We start from the raw sequence: 22,281 nt of genomic DNA on the forward strand, positions 1-22,281 counted from the left end.
TATTAGTGCATTCACCCACTCACAGATGATGCTACTGTAATATATGAAGGGTCACTGTGAAAAACGGTCATAGTCATTTTTAATAGTTTCTGTAAAATCATGATTTTAAGGTTTAAAATCAAATTGTTTGAGGCGGTAGCTTATATATATTTCCCTTATTTTCTCACAAACCTTAATCTTTTCTTTCTGTAGCTATTTATAGTTCGAAACTAACTGACAACCTCTACAACATGGAGCATATATCCTAATTTTGGCCAAAATTGACATTGATCATTTTTCGTAGTGACCCTTCATATGCCAAGATTATCATATCAAGAGAACATGTAAAATAACATGACTAATATTATCTTCAAATTATTTTTTTTTCTAATATTCATATTCACAAAACATGCACACAAATTTTGCGAATGCAAATGCGAATATACAAAAATTTGTGAATATTCACGAATGTGAATACAAATATTCTTTACATCACTAAAAGATATATTTAAAATCAAAATCACAACTGTTGGAGTAGTATGTAGAGAGGGGAAATCCAAGGTGATGTATATACACTGATTATACTGCAAACTATGAGGTAACATAAATAGGGAAATACCAAGTACATGTTAAGAGAAATGAAGTCCAAATTATATAAAATTGCATAATGCAACAATTTGCTCATTGTGGCCATTATAATCAAACATGTAAGGAAAAGAAAAACAAGAAAGATATGGCTAAAAAATTAATAATTAAAAATTATCTAGTGTAGTACTTGTAAATTTGGTGTAATTATTATGCAATTTAACTCCTAGATCAAAAGCACTAATTGCAAAATGTGATTATCTCACATCAAATACCAATTTCGTATATAAGTACTTAACAGAATAGTAACAAAGAAACTTCATTCAAGCCATAAAAAATCAAATACTAGGAACAATATTAAACCAAGTCATTTTGAAGAACAAATTCCATCCATAAAAAATACAATTAGTGCAGAACCTTAATTAATGTGATTATGACCTCCGTTTACAGTTTTGTGAAACAATCAGTGAGTGAGCAGTGAATGATCCATAGGTTCGCTTTAATATTTTTTTCTATGATGAACACATTTTTATCATAAATGAAATTGTAAACCGTCACAATTGCCATTATTGGTCTGATTAAAACCCCAGGTTTTTCCATAAGTTGCATACACAACAATTATTGTAACAATTAAGTGTATGGTTTTGGTTGTCAAGTATTACGTCAGATGCCCTTCGTTGCTATGCAAAAATACATTCAGTGACATTAATGACAATTAATGTTTTACAACTTGTCACAGAGAACACCAAGAAACAGGTTTAGCAAATATTCAGGCGAAGATATTAATAAAATATTAGTTAAAATGATTTAAAAAGACAGTTTTATTCATGAAATAATCTTACTGAGTTACTCTCGAGCTCCCAAAAATTATCGATTTGTTTTGCCTTCATGACACTTTTGACATAATTTCTATTATTCTATTTCTATTCTAATTCTATAAATTAAAACTATCAAACTGTCACTCGGGATACAAATCGACAATTTTAGAGCTCTCTTGTAATTCTTCTTCTTCTTCTTTTGGCATCATAACCCTGGATGGGTCTTTACCTGTCTGGCTATGTCCTTCCATTCAGATCTCTCTTGTGCCCTTCTCCTCCATTGTCTTATATTCATGGTTTTCAGGTCGTCTTCCACGTCATCTAACCTCGTCCTGGGCCTTCCTTTTTTTCGCCTTCCTACCAGCTTCCACTGTAATATCTTCTATGTCGTTTTCATATCTTCTTGTCAGTGAACATGTCCCAGCCATGACAGTCTTTGACTTTTCACAAATCTTACAATATCATACCCTTCATTCAGTTCATTAACCTCGTCATTTCTCCTGATTCTCCATGTGCCGTCTTCCTCTTGCACCGGCCCATACACTTTTCTCAGTATCTTTCTCTCGAAATCTTTCTCTCGTGTAATTACTACTGATAATATACAGTGACGAGCGCGTTAATAACCTTCAAAATAGCCCAAAAGATGGAAAACGGATTAAGTTATGAGATAAAAAGAAATGAAACTAGGAGAGCTGGGAAATTTAGCGATATTAACCTATAAATTTACATTATATTGATCGTTTCCGACGTTTAGAAGTATCAGACGAGTTTGGCAACCAATGGCAACTACCACTGTCACAGTGACAGTTTTAGTTGACATAATCCTCTGATACGTGTAAAGGTGGGAAACAATCAATATAATGTAAATTTATAGGTTGATATCGCTAAATTTCCCAGCTCTACTAGTTTCATTTCTTTTTATTTCACAACTTAATACGTTTTCCGTCTTTTGCGCTATTTTGCCGGTTATTAGCGCGCTCATCACTGTATTACCAATTTGTATAATCCAACTAATAAAATAAGTGGATTAAACGAACTTATTCAAAACAACACCATATCGACATAGTGTAGTTTATCTCCGTGGTCCAGATTTATAAAAAATAAATATATTTCAATTAAATAAAGGCGGAGGTGCAATTCTGACTTTTGGCTCCCTAGACAAATACGAGTATTATTAATATCGTGGTGTTGACAACTCAATTTGTGAAAAAATTGTATTTATATATGTTTCCCCAAAGGTGCGATATATGTATTAAAAATATTAATTGTTTTTTTTATGTAATTCACTCGATAGTTTTGTATTTCTCTATCTTAGGTAATATTAAATCTTCTTAACAATAGTAACTTTGTTGTTGTGATTTTTTTAAATTTATTTATTACCGCTCTACAGTGCGTCCATAAAGTAACGCATAAATTCGTTATTTCGTAAACCGACGACTTTAAGGAAAAATCCCGAAACAGGTCGATTTTAATTTTTAAGTTACGATTTTTTGGAATATATATCATACCAGTGACGTCATCCGTCTAGGCGTGATGACGTTATCGATGATTTTTTTAAATGAGAATAGGGGTCATGTGATAGCTCATTTGAAAGGGTATTTAATTCTCTATTCACTAATGTAAATATTACATTATAAACATAATTATTTATACAGGGTGTTAAAAAAATATATTTTTTAATTAAAACAATTGAGACAAAAAGAAGAATATATGTAATTTATTTAATTTAAAATGCGTTTTAATACTGTCAGAAAACAGAAAAAAAAATTATTTGACAAATAAACATCGATTTTCGCTTAAACGAAATGTTCAAACTGGCAAGAGACAGGTGGGTAACAGCTTTAACATTGAATTTAAGCGAAAAACAATATTTATTTGTCAAATAAACATTTTTTTCGTGTTTTCTGACAACATTAAAACGTATTTTGAATATAATTAAATTACATACATTCTTCTTTTTGTCTCAATTATTTTAATTAAAAAAATGTTTTTTGAACACCTTGTATAAATAATTATGTTATTGTTTATATTATGGAATAGAGAATTGAATACCCTTTCAAGTGAGCTATCACATGACCCCTATTCTCATTTAAAAAAGTAATCGATTACGTCATTACGCCCAGATGGATGGCGTCACTAGTATGATATATATGTCAAAAAATTGGAAATTAAAAATAAAAATCGCCCTGTGTCGGGATTTTTCCTTAAAGTCGCCGGTTTACGAAATAATTAATAGATGCGTTAAGTCGCGTTTACACGATGGCAATTGGCGAGACAATTGTCATTGGACAATTGTCATCACGTGGTTGCAGATTGTCGGAGGTCAGTCCAGTTGAAAGAGAAGATGTTTACACGGGGCCATGATGTTTAGTTGGCCCCGTGTAAACATCTTCTCTTTCAACTGGACTGACCTCCGACAATCTGCAACCACGTGATGACAATTGTCCAATGACAATTGTCTCGCCAATTGCCATCGTGTAAACGCGACTTTACTTTATGCCTTATGGATGCACTATATATTTATCTTTATATTCGTAATAGCCTGTATGGTATTCAAGCTGTTTCATGTTGAGTCGTCCATCAATCTCTGCAATAGTGAAAAAAGATTAAACACTTCAATAAATTAACTTTATAAAATACGTTCACGGGACAATAATCATTTACTAACATTGACACTCTGACAGTACGTTACGTATCAATACTAGATATCGACAAACGTTTCACTTTATTTTTTTATTTAACTTGTTTGAAAATGAATCGTGACGCACGGGAAAAGTTACAGTGGAAGAACTATATTAGAAAGGGCCTAGCCGGGTAAGATGATGAAAACTGCCCCCAACTCGATTCGAATTCCATATAGGTCACCGTTTAGCATATATAGTGAAACTCACTTTCTGAAATTTTTAGCCCCCTAAGTGGTCATGTGACCCACCTAGAGCCTAATTAGGGTTTTATGTTTTTATTTTTTATCTCAGCCGCATCGAGAACTAGCGAAAAACTTTACATAAAAAAGTTGTAAGCTTTAAAAAGTTCTGTCCGAAAAAATTGTTTTTTTAATTTTTGGCGGGAAATTTAAATTTTAGAACGATTTTAAAATTTTAAATGAGTATAAAAAATAACTAAGACATTCGTTTTCACGTTTTTCGTTTTTCATTTTTAAGGTGCGTTTCACCAATTTTAAAAATTTGAAAAAATTCAGGGTGAAACATTATGCAAAAATACACGTTATATATTTTTTTCGTGAAAACGAATTTCTTAGTTATTTTTTTATACTCATTTAAAATTTTAAAGTCGTTCTAAAATTTAAATTTCCCGCCAAAAATTAAAAAAAATTTCTAACAGAACTTTTTAAAGCTTACAACTTTTTTATTTAAAGTTTTTCGCTAGTTCTCGATGCGGCTGAGATAAAAAAATAAAAACATAAGAACCCTAATTAGACTCAAGTGGGTCACATGACCACTTAGGGGGCTAAAAATTTCAGAAAGTGAGTTTCACTATATGTATATGCTAAACGGTGACCTATATGGAATTCGAATCGAGTTGGGGGCAGTTTTCATCATCTTAACCGGCTAGGCCCTTTCATCATTTTTTTCATATTTATTTTTATTTATATTCGTATATGAATTTTATTTAAAATATATCATTTTTATTTATTAAATGCATTCGGTATTACTAAACACATAATCAATAATAATATAATTGGTGACTTTAAAAATGGTGAACATACAATATTTAAAATACTTGTTCATAATCGTCTGTATGGAGTCCCGGCGCTAGGGTATAAGGTGCCCGCCTGCAAAACTAGCATATGTGCCCTTTGGTTTTTTAAATTAGTTTTATAATACCAGAAGAAAAAACCTGATTTTGCCCCCCCCCCCCAAAGGTCACGCGCCTGCAGTGCATCCCTTGAAGGCCCGTTATCGTCGACCCTGTCTGTATGGATGCTGTCAACATGGATAACTGCTTAAATCACTTAGTTTTTTCATCATGATATCATTACATTACATTCTTGCTCATCTTCATTCAAAGTGGACAACTTTGGCCTTGTTATTACATATTTTTTGCTTTTTTCACAACAGTTGACCTTTTTTTGTCTACAGACTTGATTTCTTAAATTTCTTATTCCTGTTCAATCTTATGTGTCATCCATTTCTTTGCCTTTCCATTTGCCTCTTTCGTCAGTACTTTCTGCATCACTCTTTATATGTGTTAGTTATTCCTACTTAGTTATTTACTTCATATTTCGTTTATACTATTGTTTGTTTTTTAACCAAGAGGAGTGATTCAAATTTACCGCGCCGTAATGCTTGTTTCTAATTGGTCCAACCGCAGGCAAGTTTACTCCACTGTCATTAAATTTTGACACTAATGACATTTATGAAATTTTGACACTAATGACATTTATGAAATTTTGGCACTTCTGTCATTTTATAGGTTAATTAAGTATATCGGCGATTTTTTGTATTTTCTGCATTATTCCTTTAATTTTTAGATTTTTAGTGTACTTTTATATAAAAACAGGTTGTTTTTAGAACTCTTATCTTTCGATTATCATCGAAAGCTGATATGATCAACGAAAAAAGAAGATGAATTTGGTGACTTTTCTAGTAACTTTCTTGGGTGTGAATCTGCCTTTTTAGTTTACTCCTCTTGGTAAAAATATTAACTATAGTTAGGGTTACCATAATTTATTAAGGCCAAATCCGGACAGGGGTAGTCAAAGGGGGTGTAGAAAATGTAAAATGTGAATTTGACTGTGTTGCTACCTCAACATTATACATATATGCGAAATGCTTAGTTTGTACTGGGCCTAGGGATAGAATCTTTTTCATCTATTCTTCTTTCGTACTTTTCAGAAGACATAATTTTTCTCAAAAGTGGCTTGTCATTTTTTATTTTGTCATGGAATTCGGAACATGACGTTACAGAATTTGCTTTAATATTGAGAAGCTCCTTTACAACAGGCAGAGATAAATCTTCCTCTTTCAGCCGTCCTTATAAAATTCACCATCGAAAAGATACGTTCAGTAGGAGCCGAAGTACCAGGCAGGCAAAAGATGAATTCTTCTATTTTAAAAATATTCGTAAAGGAAACGTTGCTTTTAGAAAATGCTTCAAATATTTCTTGCCATTTGTCATGAGTGCTTGGGGTTTCTTCTTTAGGTAGTAAAGTCCATTTAGGTTTCAGCTTTTTTAGAACTTGGAGAAGTGACGAGCCCTCATCAAATAATTCATCCACATTGACAGAATTCGGTACAACGCTGACTATAGTTAAAGCGCTCTCTTCCATCTCTTTCCAGGTAGCCTTGTAGCTTTAACCATTTGATTTAGCTCAGAATGAAATTTCCCACCGTTGGGCAAGTGTTTTTCATTTTTTTTAGTAAAGAAAAAAATCCGGACATTTCTCATATCCGGAGGGTCTAGGACGTTTCATCGCCGCCGTTTCGATGCCGCCAGTTCGATGCCGATGCCGGCCGATTCATCGCCACTCAATTAATGGATATCTGATATATTTCCGAATTTTCGACAGTTACAATTATTAGTTATTTTTAGTATTAATTAGGAATTCTAGGAAATGCGAGATATGACGGCGATGAAATGGACTGGCGATGAACCGGCGGCATCGAAACGGCCGGCGATGAACCGGCGGCATCGAAACGTCCCATTCCGCAATCCGGACATGTCTTTCAAATCCGGACTGTCCGGACGAAATCCGGACGTATGGTAACCCTAACTATAGTGCATTTCTATATACTAATAGGACAAATCACTGTTATTTTCCACAGTTCTCTAGCCTCCATATTTCCTCTAATTTGTTGGTCTATATACATTTACATCTTCGTCTCTTTTCATATGCTAAGTTAAAATATTTTAAGGCTAAACATGTGTTCATGACTTCTATTTTTTTAAGGATGGTTAAAGAATTTGCTGCTGTAAATAACACTGGGCAAATAAAAAAGATATTAAAAGTTTTGGGGCAAGATTTTTCACTATCACAAAATCCCCATGGAAGAAAAGGAGGTTTAATAGGACTAGCAGCTATATCTATAGCTTTAGGAAGAGTAAGTATTATAATTTCAAACATACTGTGGCGTAATTGTCTTTTTACGCGGTTGACTCTACTATTTTATTGTTTATGTTTTTAGGCACTAAGTTTAATTTAATTGACTTTATTTATTTTTAATAACTTACACTTAAAGAAATAAAGAACACTGAATTTATATCCTTTAATAACACTAATTTACAAACTTAACATTAAAATACTACATTATTTTTATTCGTTACAAAATAACCACGGCTTTATTAAAGATTACACTAAAACAACAATTTATCTAAATGTCTAATATGTACCATTTACATTTACATTTATTTCGCGTCCGAACATCGAAAAATGTTACTCGACCGACGACTACAAATTTATAACTAACTCTAATTTCAAAAAATGTCTCTTTATATAGTTATAAAAATTATTCTACTGATTTCCAGAAAAAATCGAAAGATATGTATTATTATGCCGATACGTAAATAGCTGTCTCGCCAATGTCACGGTCCCAGACCGGCCTGGGACCGTGACATTGCCCCCTCCTCAAAAGATGGTTCCTCCTGGAACCTTGTCGGGACTGGAACTGGATGCTGGTATCTGCAACTGGACCCTCTTTTACAACTCCCAGTTGTATAAAAGTGACAGGGGACGGTCTTCTCTCCGCACCAGTAACTATGCGGATTGCAACAGACTAACACCTGGACCTCGGTGTCTTGGAAAATTTCTTCTACCATATTTCGGATAACTCTCCAGTCTAATTGGCTGCATTCTAACTTTGGCATGGCTAACTTTTGCACGTCGGACTCCAACACGTGCTCTCTCAATTGAATTAATGCATCCCATACATCTTGGTAGGTAGGTTGGTCATGGACAGTGTCTTTCGTTACCAGATAGAATAGGTAACGTGATGCATCTTGGAGTTTCAATGCTTTGCCAGGAGCTGGCAGTTGGCATTGAAGTTCTGCAACTCGACCAAACTTCATTCGGAAGGCGGATGCCAACCCTCGTGCGTCTTTGATACTGGCCGGGATGGTATGGGCCAGTGAATAGTCATCGGGAACTGCGAGAAAATCTCGCTTTTCTTCAGTGGTAACACCATGTCTTGCTTTACCGGTACCTCCGTAGGCACCCATGAACTCATCAAAGGTAAGGTCAGGTATTTCACGAACTTGGTTGACTTCCGCTTCTTCATCTACGTCGTGGTCTCCCTCGTACGGCGCCAACCGGTTATGGTGGACTATCATCGGCTTTCCCCTAGGAATCTTGCTTATTCGGTAGATAACGTCATTGATTTTCTTGACAATGAGGTACGGACCTTCCCAGAACTGCTGCAACTTGGGAGAGCAGCCTGTTCGCTTCTTTGGATTATAAAGCCAGACTTTGTCGTTCTCCTTGAAACATCCCTTTTCAGCTTGGGTATCGTATCGTTTCTTCATTCGGTCGCTAGCGATCTGAAGATTAGAACGGACCAACTCATGTATATCGTCCATTCTTCTTCGTAATTCATTCACGTAATCCTCACCAGCAACATCTTCTCCAGGTCGACATCCAAACTCTAGATCACAGGGTAGACGCATCTCACGTCCAAATAGGACTTTTGCTGGTGTTTGGCCAGTTGATTCATTAACAGCAGATCTATAGGCCATTGCGAAGAACGGAAGGTACTGGTCCCAGTCTCGTTGATGATTGGACACCATCTTTGTCAAATACTTGCCGACTGTCCTATTCATACGCTCCACCATTCCATCCGATTGCGGGTGATAGGCCGTGGTTCTTGTCTTCTTCATGCCTAGTTTATCACAGATTCCTTGAAATAGATCGCTCTCAAAGTTCCTTCCTTGGTCACTATGGATCTCCAGAGGTACTCCAAATCGGCTGATGCAGTCTTTGATTAACACATCTGCAATAGTGGCGGCCTTCTGGTCTGGAATTGCGTAGATCTCCACCCACTTCGTGAAGTAATCCATTACCACCAACATGTATTTGCATCCATTGTCACTTTCTGGAAATGGCCCGGCAATATCCAAAGCTATTCTTTCAAACGGACTTCCAACATTGTACTGTCTCATAGGAGCCTTTCTTTTCCGGTAGGGTCCGTTACTTGTAGCACAGGTAGTACATTTCTTACACCAGTCCTTCACCTCGTCGGAACTATTCATCCAATAAAATCGTTCCCGAATTCTCTGAAGGGTCTTCTTTACACCAAAATGCCCTCCTGATGGACTGTCGTGTAACTGACGAAGTACTTCGGCTACTCTGCTCTTTGGAATCACCAACTGTGTTCTCCTCACTGAACCATCATCATTTTCTATTACTCGTTTAAGCAAGCTGTCTTCCAAGATAAATGAGTCCCACTGGGCCCAATACGTCTTAACTACTGAACCTAGGCTTGATATTTCTTGCCAAGATGGTCGACGATTTTCTTCTTTCCATTTTCGAATCTTCTGTAAAACTGGATCTTTTTCTTGTTCTTCCTTGATCTTGGTAGGCGTCCACTCGTCGTTGACCACTGTTGTTCTTAGTACTGCTGCTTCCTTTGACTCTGTTTTGTTGCAATGGGAACATTCTGCTGGACACGGTCTTCTAGATAGAGAATCAGCGTTCCTGTGGCTAACTCCGGCCCGATGCTCGATCTTGAAATCGTATTCCTGAAGTCGTTCAATCCATCTGGCTATCTGACCCTCTGGATTCTTAAACTGCATTAACCATTTAAGGGCGGCATGGTCGGTTCGGATTAGAAACTTCCTTCCATAGAGGTATTGATAGAAGTGTTCTACTGATTTCACTACTGCTAGAAGTTCTCTTCTCGTGACGCAATAATTTCGTTCAGGTTTTGAAAGCACTTTACTAAAATATCCAAGGACTCGTTCCTGTCCTTCTTGAATCTGCGACAGCACTCCTCCAATTCCCACATTACTTGCATCCGTATCTAAGATGAACTCTCCTTCGGGCAGTGGATACCCTAATATTGGCGCTGTAATTAAATGCCTCTTCAAAGTTTCAAAGGCCGTTCGGCAGTCTCCATCCCAGCAATAATCTCTTGCTTCCTCTGTAAGTCGCGTTAATGGCTTAGCGATATCTGCAAACTTCTTAATGAACCTCCGGTAGTAAGTACATAGTCCCAGAAAACTTCTCACTTGATGTTTATCAGTTGGTTCAGGCCATTCCTTAATCGAATCGATTTTTCCTTTGTCCACGGCCACTCCTTCTTTGCTGACTATATGGCCTAGATAATTGACTTTACTTTGAAATAGCTGGCATTTCTTGGGGTTTAACATTAACTGGGCAGCCTTAAGTCGATTAAAAACGTCTTCTAAATTTTTCAGGTGGTCTTCAAACGTCTCCCCCAAAACGATTATGTCGTCTAAATACACCAGGCATGTTTTCCAAGATAACCCTCTCAACACATTTTCCATAAGCCTCTCAAATGTCGCAGGAGCGTTACAGAGTCCAAACGGCATAACGTTGAATTCCCATAATCCAGATCCTGTCGTAAAGGCCGTCTTCTCTTTGTCCACTGGATCCATTTCTACCTGCCAATATCCAGACTTCAAGTCCAACGTAGAAAACAATTTACTTCCAGCCAATGTGTCCAACGTGTCGTCGATCCGAGGCAAAGGATAACTATCTTTCTTGGTAACATTGTTCAACAAACGGTAGTCCACACAGAACCTCGTAGTTCCATCTTTCTTCTTGACGAGGACCACCGGAGAGACCCATGGGCTCGTAGAACTTTCTATCACCCCGTCTTTCTTCATTTCTTGAACAATCCTTTCAGCTTCCTCTCTCTTCGCCTGTGGTAATCGTCGAGCTGATTGACGAATTGGCCTAGCGGTACCAGTGTCAATTTTATGTTTGACAACTGTCGTTCTTCCTGTCTTTCCTTCTTTCGGTACGAATATGTCACGATATTGCCGAAGAAATTCCCTTAATTTCCTTTTCTCCACTTGATTTAGAGATTGGCCTGCAACTGCAACCATTTGGTCGAACTTGTCGTTGGAATTATCTGATGTTGTTGTCTGACGGATTATGGACGTCACGGGTACACAAGTTCCTACTTTGGTCTCCTTCTTGATGGTCACCGGGTAGTCATTGACATTAATCAATCTCACGGGAATTTCTTTAGCAGAAGTAACCAATTCCTTTCCAATTATGATTCCTCGGCCAACCTCCTCGTCGTGGTTCCATGGCTCCATCATAACAGGTGTTCCTTCTTCTACAATTCCCTGTAGCCGCGCTACGATGATCGTTTCACTCCTCGCAGGCACAACTGTATCTTCTTTAATGGCTGCTAGCACAGTGCTGTCATCATGTGGATGAAGAAATACCTCCTCGTTGCCAACTTTGACTACCCTGTTCTTAAAATCCAATTGAAATCCATGCAAATTCATTACGTCCATTCCTAATATAACATCTTCTTCGATGTCTGCAACTATGACAGTATGGACGAACTTTTCTGCTCCAATCCCTAATTGTATCTGGATTTCTCCGTGGATGTTGGCATTTTCACCTGTGGCAGTCCGCAGTCGCAACCTCGTTGGTAAGAGTTTCTTACGGCTGTTTAAAACTGACGGTCGTATAATGGTCCTGGTCGCTCCGGTATCCACAATAATGTATACTTTTTACCATTTATTTCTCCATCCACATATACACTATCTTCACGACATTTCAAAGAAGCTATTAGTATGAGAGGGCCTTTGGAAAAGTTGCGGGTCGAAGCTGCCCCCCTAAGGCCGACCCGTTCTAGTTTTCCTGCTGGTGAGTCTCTTGATTGTTATTGTACCTAGGGTACTTACATGAACTCCGTACGTGTCCCATTTCCCCACAGTTCCAGCACCTTATGGTCTTCGTTTTCTTGGATGCAATGTCTTTCATCATATTAACAAGCTGGTCAAGTTTGTCCTCATCCTGTTCCTCTTTCACAGTCCTCACTTTACTGTACCCACCAGAGGCCTGGGTAGCTGATTCGTATTCGAGGGCGGCAGACAAGACATCGACCAGCGTCTTGTGACGAGCTAATCGCAGTGTTCTTTGCATTTCATGATCACGAAGGCCATCAATAAATGTTTGAACAGCCAAGTTTTCCATCATGTCTTCGGGAGCTGTTGGATATGCATATCGTACCAACCTGGCAATATCGACCTCGTATTCTTGAAGAGCTTCATCTTTCTTTTGTCTTCGATTTTTAAACTGCGACTGATAGACATGCTCTAAATGTTCGTGCCCGTATCGCATATTCAGTCTCTTCTTCAGCTGCTCGAAGTCATCTGTCTCCTCTACGGCTATGGTCTGGAGGACATCCAAAGCGTCGCCTCGAAGAGCAATAGTGAGGTTTACAGCTTTTTCTTTTTCGGACCATCCGTTCGCTCTGGCCGCAGATTCGAACTGTTTCATGTAGTTGTTCCATGATGACTTTCCGTCGAAATTTGGCACCTTAACACGAGCATGACCTACACTCCCTTCAACTATCGACCGTGGCTCCAATTTGTATTTGGTTTCATCATCTTTAATATCTGTTAAGATGGGTTCCACCACTTTGTCCACTTTTTCAGTTTCCTCCAGTTTCTTTTCTATTTCCTTGATCTTTTCTTCAAAAGTAGATTTTATGGACGATATCTTGTCGTCGAAATCCGAAGTGACCTTAGAGATGTTAGCAGAGATCTCGTTAGTCATTTTGCTTTCAAGGGATGAAATATCACCCGAAACTTTCTTCTCTAACGATGCAATGTCTGTCGAAACTTTCAAAACATCCGAGGAAACTTGGGAGATTTCACTAGAAACTTTGTTCTCTAACGACGTAATGTCTGTCGAAACTTTCAAAACATCCGAGGAAACTTGGGAGATTTCACTTGAAACTTTGCTCTCTAACGATGTAATGTCTGTCGAAACTTGGGAGATTTCACTAGAAACTTTGCTCTCTAACGATGTAATTGACGAAATTAAAGCAGCATGCTTGTCTTCAAACACGTAAGTTTCTGGATCATGACCCTCTTCTTTTAGTGCGTTCTTCAGACGTTCAACTAGATCAGCCTTTTTGCCAGTAGAACTCAAGTCCCTTTCTTCCAATTCAAGTCTCAGGTCTGCAATTGTTAGCTTACACAAGGAAGGCATGATCACACACTTTATTTATTACGATTTATATTTTATTTATATTTAAAGGTTCCACACTCTATTTAAACCGAAAATTTACGTTGAATTGATTTATTTCAAGTATCCTCACTTCTGCACCATTTGTGGCGTAATTGTCTTTTTACGCGGTTGACTCTACTATTTTATTGTTTATGTTTTTAGGCACTAAGTTTAATTTAATTGACTTTATTTATTTTTAATAACTTACACTTAAAGAAATAAAGAACACTGAATTTATATCCTTTAATAACACTAATTTACAAACTTAACATTAAAATACTACATTATTTTTATTCGTTACAAAATAACCACGGCTTTATTAAAGATTACACTAAAACAACAATTTATCTAAATGTCTAATATGTACCATTTACATTTACATTTATTTCGCGTCCGAACATCGAAAAATGTTACTCGACCGACGACTACAAATTTATAACTAACTCTAATTTCAAAAAATGTCTCTTTATATAGTTATAAAAATTATTCTACTGATTTCCAGAAAAAATCGAAAGATATGTATTATTATGCCGATACGTAAATAGCTGTCTCGCCGACGAACAGGGTTTCAGACACTTCGGCGCCAGAGAGTTCTGGCGTTGACAGGACCGGCCTGGGACCGTGACAATACAATATCTTGAAAAACGAAATTCATATTTAAAATTATTTTTAGTGTATGGTTAGGTTAGGTTAGTATACAGTATGGTATAGTATACAGTATGATGCAGAAATGTGGAATAAATTGATTATTTCGGAAATAGACGACTTTAAAAAAATCTTAATATGTATTGCTCTGAAGCTATTTCTTTGTGGCATTTACAGTCCGTACAATATAGATACCGTTGAACGTCATCCACGTCATAGCACGTGACGTCACATGATACCAACACGAAATATTTAAGTGGTAGGTCTTTTCCTTTATAGAATCGTTTAGCCGAGTATACTGTTATAATTACAGCCACTAGGCATATTTTATAAAGCACCTCCGAAAAAAAAACGACAAGACGGATCTTAATAATTCTTTTTGCATTCGATTCGTGAATGCGCCAGGAAATTTTGTGACCCCGAGCCATAATATATTATTGAAAAACTGCATACAAAAAATGCATTCTTAAAGTGCATCTCAAACAGATAATAAAAAAAATTCCGAACTCGTCAATTATCGGCGGAAATGAATTCAATTTTGTTACTCTGCGGTTTTTAGGGTCGCTGAAAACGAGTATGACGTTGTAAGTGATCTCCGGAGTACCTGGTGCCAAGGGTACCTACTGTTTACCTCGTCATTAAAATTCATTAAAAAATTAGTCAAAATCATTACTCGGTGGATTTTAGGGTCACTAACGACGAATATGACATCGGAAGTGATCTACGGAGTACTTGGTGCCCAGGGTATCCACTGTTTACCTCGTCTTGTGGAGTTTTCGGCAAACAATTTATTAAAAAACTAGTCAAAAATCATTATTCGGGGGGTTTTTGGGGTCGCTAACGACGAATATGACATCAGAAGTGATCTCAGGAATACCTGGTGCCCAGAATACCTACTGTTTACCTCGTCTTCGGGAGTTTTCGGCAAATTCATTAAATAAATAGTCAAAAATCATTACTCAGGGGTTTTTGGGGTCGCTGACGACGAATATGACATCGGAAGTGATCTCCGGAGTACCTGGTGCCCAAGGTATCTACTGTTTATCTCGTGACTAATGATTTTTGAATAATTTTTTAATGAATTTGCCGAAAACTTCGGAAAACGAGGTAACCAGTAGGTATCCTGGGCATCAGGTACTCCGGAGATCACTTCCGATGTCATATTCGTCATCAGAGACCCCAAAAACCTCCCGAGTAATGAATTTTGTCTAATTTTTTAATGACTGCCGAAAACTTCGGAAGACGAGGTACCCTGGGCACTAGATATTCCGGAGATCATTTACGATCTCATATTCGTCGTTAGGGACCCCAAAAACCCCCCAAGTAATGATTTTTGACTAATTTTTTAATACATTTTTTGACTAAAACTCCACAAGACGGGGTAAACAGTAGGTACCCTGGGCACCAGGTACTCGGTAGATCGCTTCCGATGTCATATTAGTCGTTAGTGACCCTAAAAACTCCCCGAGTATAGATTTTTGACTAATTTTTTAATGAATTTTAATGACGAGGTAAACAGTAGGTACACTGGGCACCAGGTACTCCGAAGATCACTTACGATGTCGTATTCGTTTTCAGCAACCCCAAAAACCCCAGAGTAACAAAATTGAACTCATTTCCGCCGATAATTGACGAGTTCTGAATTTTTTTATTGTCTGTTTGAGACGCACTTTAAGAATGCATTTTTTGTACGCAGTTTTTCAATATTATACACACACCGGCAAAATTAAAGGAACACCTTAAAATGGGACATGTTTGATGTCTCGAATTTTCTAAACCAGTTGTCCGATTTGAGTAATTTTTTTAGTATGTTATAGCCTTATTATTTAAGAATATCGGTGTGATAATACTGTTGCTAGACAGGTAAACGTCATTTTATACCGGGTGTAACAATCATACTGCGTTTTTTCCTTAAAGTTTGGAACACTTTGTGGAATATTCTAGCACATATAAAATATTGAAATTAAAACTCGATTGTAGCCTTAGGCTTAGGCTGTCTTAACATTTTCTTTTTTGATTCATTTCGATTCATTACGCTGAATAATAAAAAAGTTAGGCACTTTAACAACTAGCCACACTCTTCATCAATAAAGGGTGTTTGTAAATAAGTGTGACAAACTTTAAGGGGAAATTCTGCATGAAAAATGAATGACCGTTTGTTTTATAAACATATGTCCGCAAATGCTTCGTTTCCGAGATACGGGATGTTGAATTTTTTCTTACAAACTGACGATTTATTTATTGCTCTAAAACCGGATGAAGCATGCAAATGAAATTTGGTAGGTTTTAAGAGGTAGTTATTGCGAATTTTTTGGTATACAATTAAGATTGCACGCCAATTATCACCATTGGCGTGCATACGGGTATAAACATTTTAGATATATCCCGTATGCACGCCAATGATAAATATAAAATTCTTAATTGTATGTCAAAAAATGCGCAATAACTTCCGTCTTAAAACCTACCAAATGGTATGTATTTTCATATATAAACCGATTTTAGAGCAATAAATAAATCAAATGTAAAGACTGAAATAGTTTTGTACACACTTATGACAAGAGGTGAACAGGGAAAAGTATACTTTTGAAGTGTGTAAAACAAATAATTCCTAGCTGAGCGCTTTCGGCTTATAAAGCCATCTTCGGAGCTATGCTACAATAGGAAGGTCTCTAATGAATAATTGATCTTGGAATTCAAAAGTTTAACTTACGTCAAAAGGTTCAAAATACCACTATGAAGAGAGATGGATCCCATGTACGATATACAAAAAATACTTCTATTACTTGTGCAGTTTTTTAATGATGGAAAAAATATAGGAAAAAACCTTGTCTGTCTGTTGAAAAAAGGTGGTCAATTCTTGCTGTTCTTAGTCGGAAAAGTTGAAAAAACATATATTACAAGCACAAAGGACTTTCACGAAAAACTACATTACATATAACAAAAATTTGATCATGGTAAGGTCAGTAGACCTTACCATCTGATGTGTGCTGTGTCAGTATGAAGAATGGCCGAATGGCGGCATGTAGTCTGGTGGATTTTAATGACAGCTGACATAGATAGTGTGTGCTGGTAAAGGTACTTTTACTGGAGTCTGGAGGTAGTCTGCCAGTAGTGGAGATAAATCTCCACTACTGGCAGATATTTTTCTAGATTCTCTTGAAAATAATTTTGTCCAATCACATCCACAAATAATCCTATGGTACAGATATGTGGATGATATTTTAGCATTTATAGAAGGTTTTCCTTCAGAACCTAACAACATTCTTTCAATAATTAATAACCTACATCCAGCAAAAGTTCACATTGGAGTTAGAAACCAACAACATGATCAATTTTCTAGATAACCATCAAAAAGAATACATATTCTGCTTCTACACCTTCTACTACTCTGGAATACTTAGTATTTAGAAAACCCACTCAAACTGACCATATGATACCCATGTCATCTAACCATCCCTTTCAACATAAGATGGCAGCTATTCAATGTTATGTTCACAGACTTCTAAATATCCCAATGTCTCAAGACAATTACAACAACGAAATTTCAATCATTAAACAAATAGCAAACAACAATGGCTTCTCCTCTTCTACCGTAGATAAGGTCATTAGAAAGTCAATACTCAAAAAGAGACTAAACTGAGCTTTTAATATAGTAAACGAACCCAACACTACATCTATTTATAGATCCTTATCCTACTTAGGACCAATTTCAGAAAAAGTATTAAGATTACTTTGTAATAAAGTCAGTAACCTAAACATCTCCTTCAAAACCAAAAGTAACATTAAGTCCATCTTCAGCCACACCAAAGATAAAATCGACAAACTAAATAAAAGTGGTATTTATAAGCTGTCTTGTGGGGATTGTAACATGACTTATGTGGGCAGAACTATGAGGACTCTTTCTCAGAGGATCAAAGAACATCTCAACAATCCAAAAAAATCAAACTTTGATTATCACGTTAAATTTAGCAACCATTCCTTCTCTCCTTCCAAAAACAGTGCAATTTTACATAACATACCAACCAAAAACTATCGACAAATGAACCTTTTAGAAGATCTAGAGATAACTAAAGAAATGAAACTTAATCCTGATTTTTGCTTAAATACACAAATCAATCTTAATTACAACTATAAACCTCTATTCAGACTCTTGTGGGAGACTCTAGAGGAAGAAGTTTGACCTCGTGCAATCAAAATCAAACATTTTTTATAAAACTTTTTAATTCTTTACTAAATATTATCATTATAAACACAGATTAATTATAAATCAATAATTGTAATCAATCATTTGGCAGCTTATTCTTTAGAAAACCATATTCTCAAAAAATTGATTCTTAATTAATTTTATTTTCCATCTTCGATACACCCATAGTGCACCTAATGAAATTTGTGACTTGTCCAATAATATGAAAAACTTCACCATCAAGCTTCTTTACATCCTATATTAATTAAAAAAAAAAAAGATCCGAGTTCAGTTTTTGAAGGATAACTTGTCAACTGATTTATCTTGGACCTTAAGTTTTCTTTTTTCAATAATATGTATTTCATTATAAGTTTTAAAAAACTAGATTTATGTAACTACAGACCATGTTGAAAAGTTGTTCAGTTCGATTGCTAAAATGTCATATGTCAACTGTCACTTGTTATGAGAAAACTACCAGCACACACGGTTATTAGACTTTATTACGGTTGTCTTGTCCGACGGTGGTGGGGAGACTTATATTTTTGACTTTACGTCACAAGAGTTTACTCATATTTTTAAATTATTTTCGATCATTGAATGTGTGTTATTGTGTATATATGTGTATTATTTGTGTTATTATGAAATAATAAGACAAATAGTACACATTTTATCTTATACCGGGTGGCGAATCGTAAAAAGGGCCATAGGAAACTCAATGTAAAGTTCTGAATTGTTGAATTCCTGCTTCCCTAATTATTCTACATCAAAAGTCATGAGAGAATACTTGTAGAGAATTAAAATCTGTATTAAAATCAAAAGTTAAAATTGTTCTACAATTTAAATGCATTCCAAAATTTTGAAAAATATGATACATTTGCCACAATAGGTATGCGTGTAAAAGTAAGGCCACACGTTACTATTTAACTGACAGTGCTCACACCATTGACTGAATAAAAAAATCTTTATTATTAATCCTTTCTCCGCAACTGAGGATATCTTATCAACTGTATTGTTTTTAAACAATAGATGATAAAATAAAAATATTGACAGTTCAAAAATGTGAACTTTATTGCATTGTGTGTGGCCTAAGTTTGGGCTGAAAACTAAAATGTATTACTTTAAAATCTTTATTATAAAAAATCTTTATTATTAATCCTTTCTCCGCAACTGAGGGTATCTTATCAACTGTGTTGTTTTTAAACCATAAACGATAATATAAAAATATTGACAGTTCAAAAATGTGAACATTATTGCATTGTGTGTGGCCTAATTTTGGGCTGAAAAACTGGAATGTATTACATTTTTACAAAATTTTGGAATATGTTTAATTACGTAGACCAATTTTAACAGTTATTTCCAATACAGATTTCAATCCTCTTCAAATAGTTTCTAATGTGTTTTGATGTAAAATAATTATTAGGGAAGCTGGAATTCAACAGTTCAGAATTTTACATTGAGTTAATGCAAAACTTTGACGCATGTCAAAATTCTCAATGTGTTTTAATTGTATTCATTTTTTTCGAATCCTGAGAAAACTAATAAATATTTTTGAAAAATTTAAACTCAAAATGAAAGACTACATTATTACCGAGGGCTGAAAGTCCCTGAAAACTTCTATAATGTTTATTTTAATAAGTTACAGGGCTGAAAATAAAAGAGAAGTGTGATATTTAATTTCAAATATTTCATTCAATAGAATCTGGTTGTTTATTCTAAGGGGCTTTCCGCCCTCGGTAATAATGTAATCTTGCATCCTGCGTTTAAATTTTTCTAAAATACTTGGTTTTCTCAGGATTCGAAAAAAATCATATTACGATTCAAATGACAGTAAACTCTCGTGACGTAATCTCACCCTTAATGTTCATTGGTTAGTCGATTTAGGCAACCGTAGTAATGTCTAAGAACCGTGACCAGCACACACTTTACCAGCACACACTATCTATGTCAGCTGTCATTAAAATCCACCAGACTACATGCCACCATTCGGCCATTCTTCATACTGACACAGCACACATCAGATGGTAAGGTCCACGGTTATTAGACTTTATTACGGTGGTCTTGTCCGACGGTGGTGGGGAGACTTATATTTTTGACTTTACGTCACAAGAGTTTGCATTCCCATATTTTTAAATTATTTTCGATCATTGAATGTGTGTTATTGTGTATATATGTGTATTATTTGTGTTATTATGAAATAATAAGGCAAATAGTACACATTTTATCTTATACCGGGTGGTGAATCGTAAAAAGGGCCATAGGAAACTCAATGTAAAATTCGGAATTGTTGAATTCCTGCTTCCCTAATTATTCTACATCAAAAGTCATGAGAGAATACTTGTAGAGAATTAAAATCTGTATTAAAATCAAAAGTTAAAATTGTTCTACGATTTAAATGCATTCCAAAATTTTGAAAAATATGATACATTTGCCACACTAGGTATGCGTGTAAAAGTAAGGCCACACGTTACTATTTAACTGACAGTGCTCACACCATTGACTGAATAAAAAAATATTTATTATTAATCCTTTCTCCGCAACTGAGGGCATCTTATCAACTGTATTGTTTTTAAACAATAGATGATAAAATAAAAATATTGACAGTTCAAAAATGTGAATATTATTGCATTGTGTGTGGCCTAAGTTTGGGCTGAAAACTAAAATGTATTACATTTTTACAAAATTTTGGAATATGTTTAGTTACGTAGACCAATTTTAACAGTTATTTCCAATACAGATTTCAATCCTCTTCAAATAGTTTCTAATGTCTTTTGATGTAAAATAATTATTAGGGAAGCTGGAATTCAACAGTTCAGAATTTTACATTGAGTTAAAGCAAAACTTTGACGCATGTCAAAATTCTCAATGTGTTTTAATTGTATTCATTTTTTTCGAATCCTGAGAAAACTAATAAATATTTTTGAAAAATTTAAACTCAGAATGAAAGACTACATTATTACCGAGGGCTAAAAGTCCCTGAAAACTTCTATAATGTTTATTTTAATAAGTTACAGGGCTGAAAATAAAAGAGAAGTGTGATATTTAATTTCAAATATTTCATTCAATAGAATCTGCTTGTTTATTCTAAGGGGCTTTCCGCCCTCGGTAATAATGTAATTGTAATCTTGCATCCTGCGTTTAAATTTTTCTAAAATACTTGGTTTTCTCAGTATTCGAAAAAAATCATATTATGATTCAAATGAAAGTAAACTCTCGTGACGTAATCTCACCCTTAATGTTCATTGGTTAGTCGATTTAGGCAACCGTAGTAATGTCTAAGAACCGTGGGTAAGGTCTCTTGACCTTACCATGATCAAATTTTTGTTATATGTAGTTTTTCGTGAAAGTCCTTTGTGCTTGTAATATATATTACGTTTTTTTCAACTTTTCCGACTAAGAACAGCAATAATTGACCACCTTTTTTCAACAGACAGACAAGGTTTTTTTCTATATTTTTTCCATCATTAAAAAACTGCACAGCAATAGAAGTATTTTTTGTATATCGTACATTGGATCCATCTTTCTTCATAGTGGTATTTTGAACCTTTTGACGTAAGTTAAACTTTTGGATTCTAAGATTAATTATTCATTAGAGACCTTTCTATTGTAGCATAGCTCCGAAGATGGCTTTATAAGCCGAAAGCGTTCAGCTAGGAATTATTTGTTTTACACAATTCAAAAGTACACTTTTTCCTGTTCACCCAATAAATAAATCGCCAGTTTGTAAGAAAAAATTCAACATCCCGTATCTCGGAAACGAAACATTTGCGGACATAATATGTTTATAAAGCAAACCTTCGTTAATTTTTCATGCAAAGTTACCCCTTAAAGTTTGTCGCACTTATTTCGAAACACCCTGTATTGATGAAGAACATGGCGAGTCACGATATAAAGACACAGAA

The 22,281-nt window shown here is 35.5% G+C and overlaps 1 protein-coding gene across 2 annotated transcripts in view; it reads left to right on the forward strand.

Moving 5' to 3' along the window:
- Nucleotides 1-22,281, forward strand: part of LOC114327788 (protein VAC14 homolog) — a 105,681-nt gene that overhangs the window by 1,373 nt on the left and 82,027 nt on the right. For both annotated transcript variants that reach the window (XM_050641638.1, XM_050641639.1), the window contains exon 2: nucleotides 7,294-7,444. In XM_050641638.1, coding sequence (XP_050497595.1) covers nucleotides 7,294-7,444 — 151 coding nt within the window. The remainder of the gene's footprint in view (nucleotides 1-7,293; nucleotides 7,445-22,281) is intronic.

The sequence above is a fragment of the Diabrotica virgifera genome, chromosome 1, assembly GCF_917563875.1.
Source record: "Diabrotica virgifera virgifera chromosome 1, PGI_DIABVI_V3a".
NCBI classification, from domain to species: domain Eukaryota; kingdom Metazoa; phylum Arthropoda; class Insecta; order Coleoptera; family Chrysomelidae; genus Diabrotica; species Diabrotica virgifera.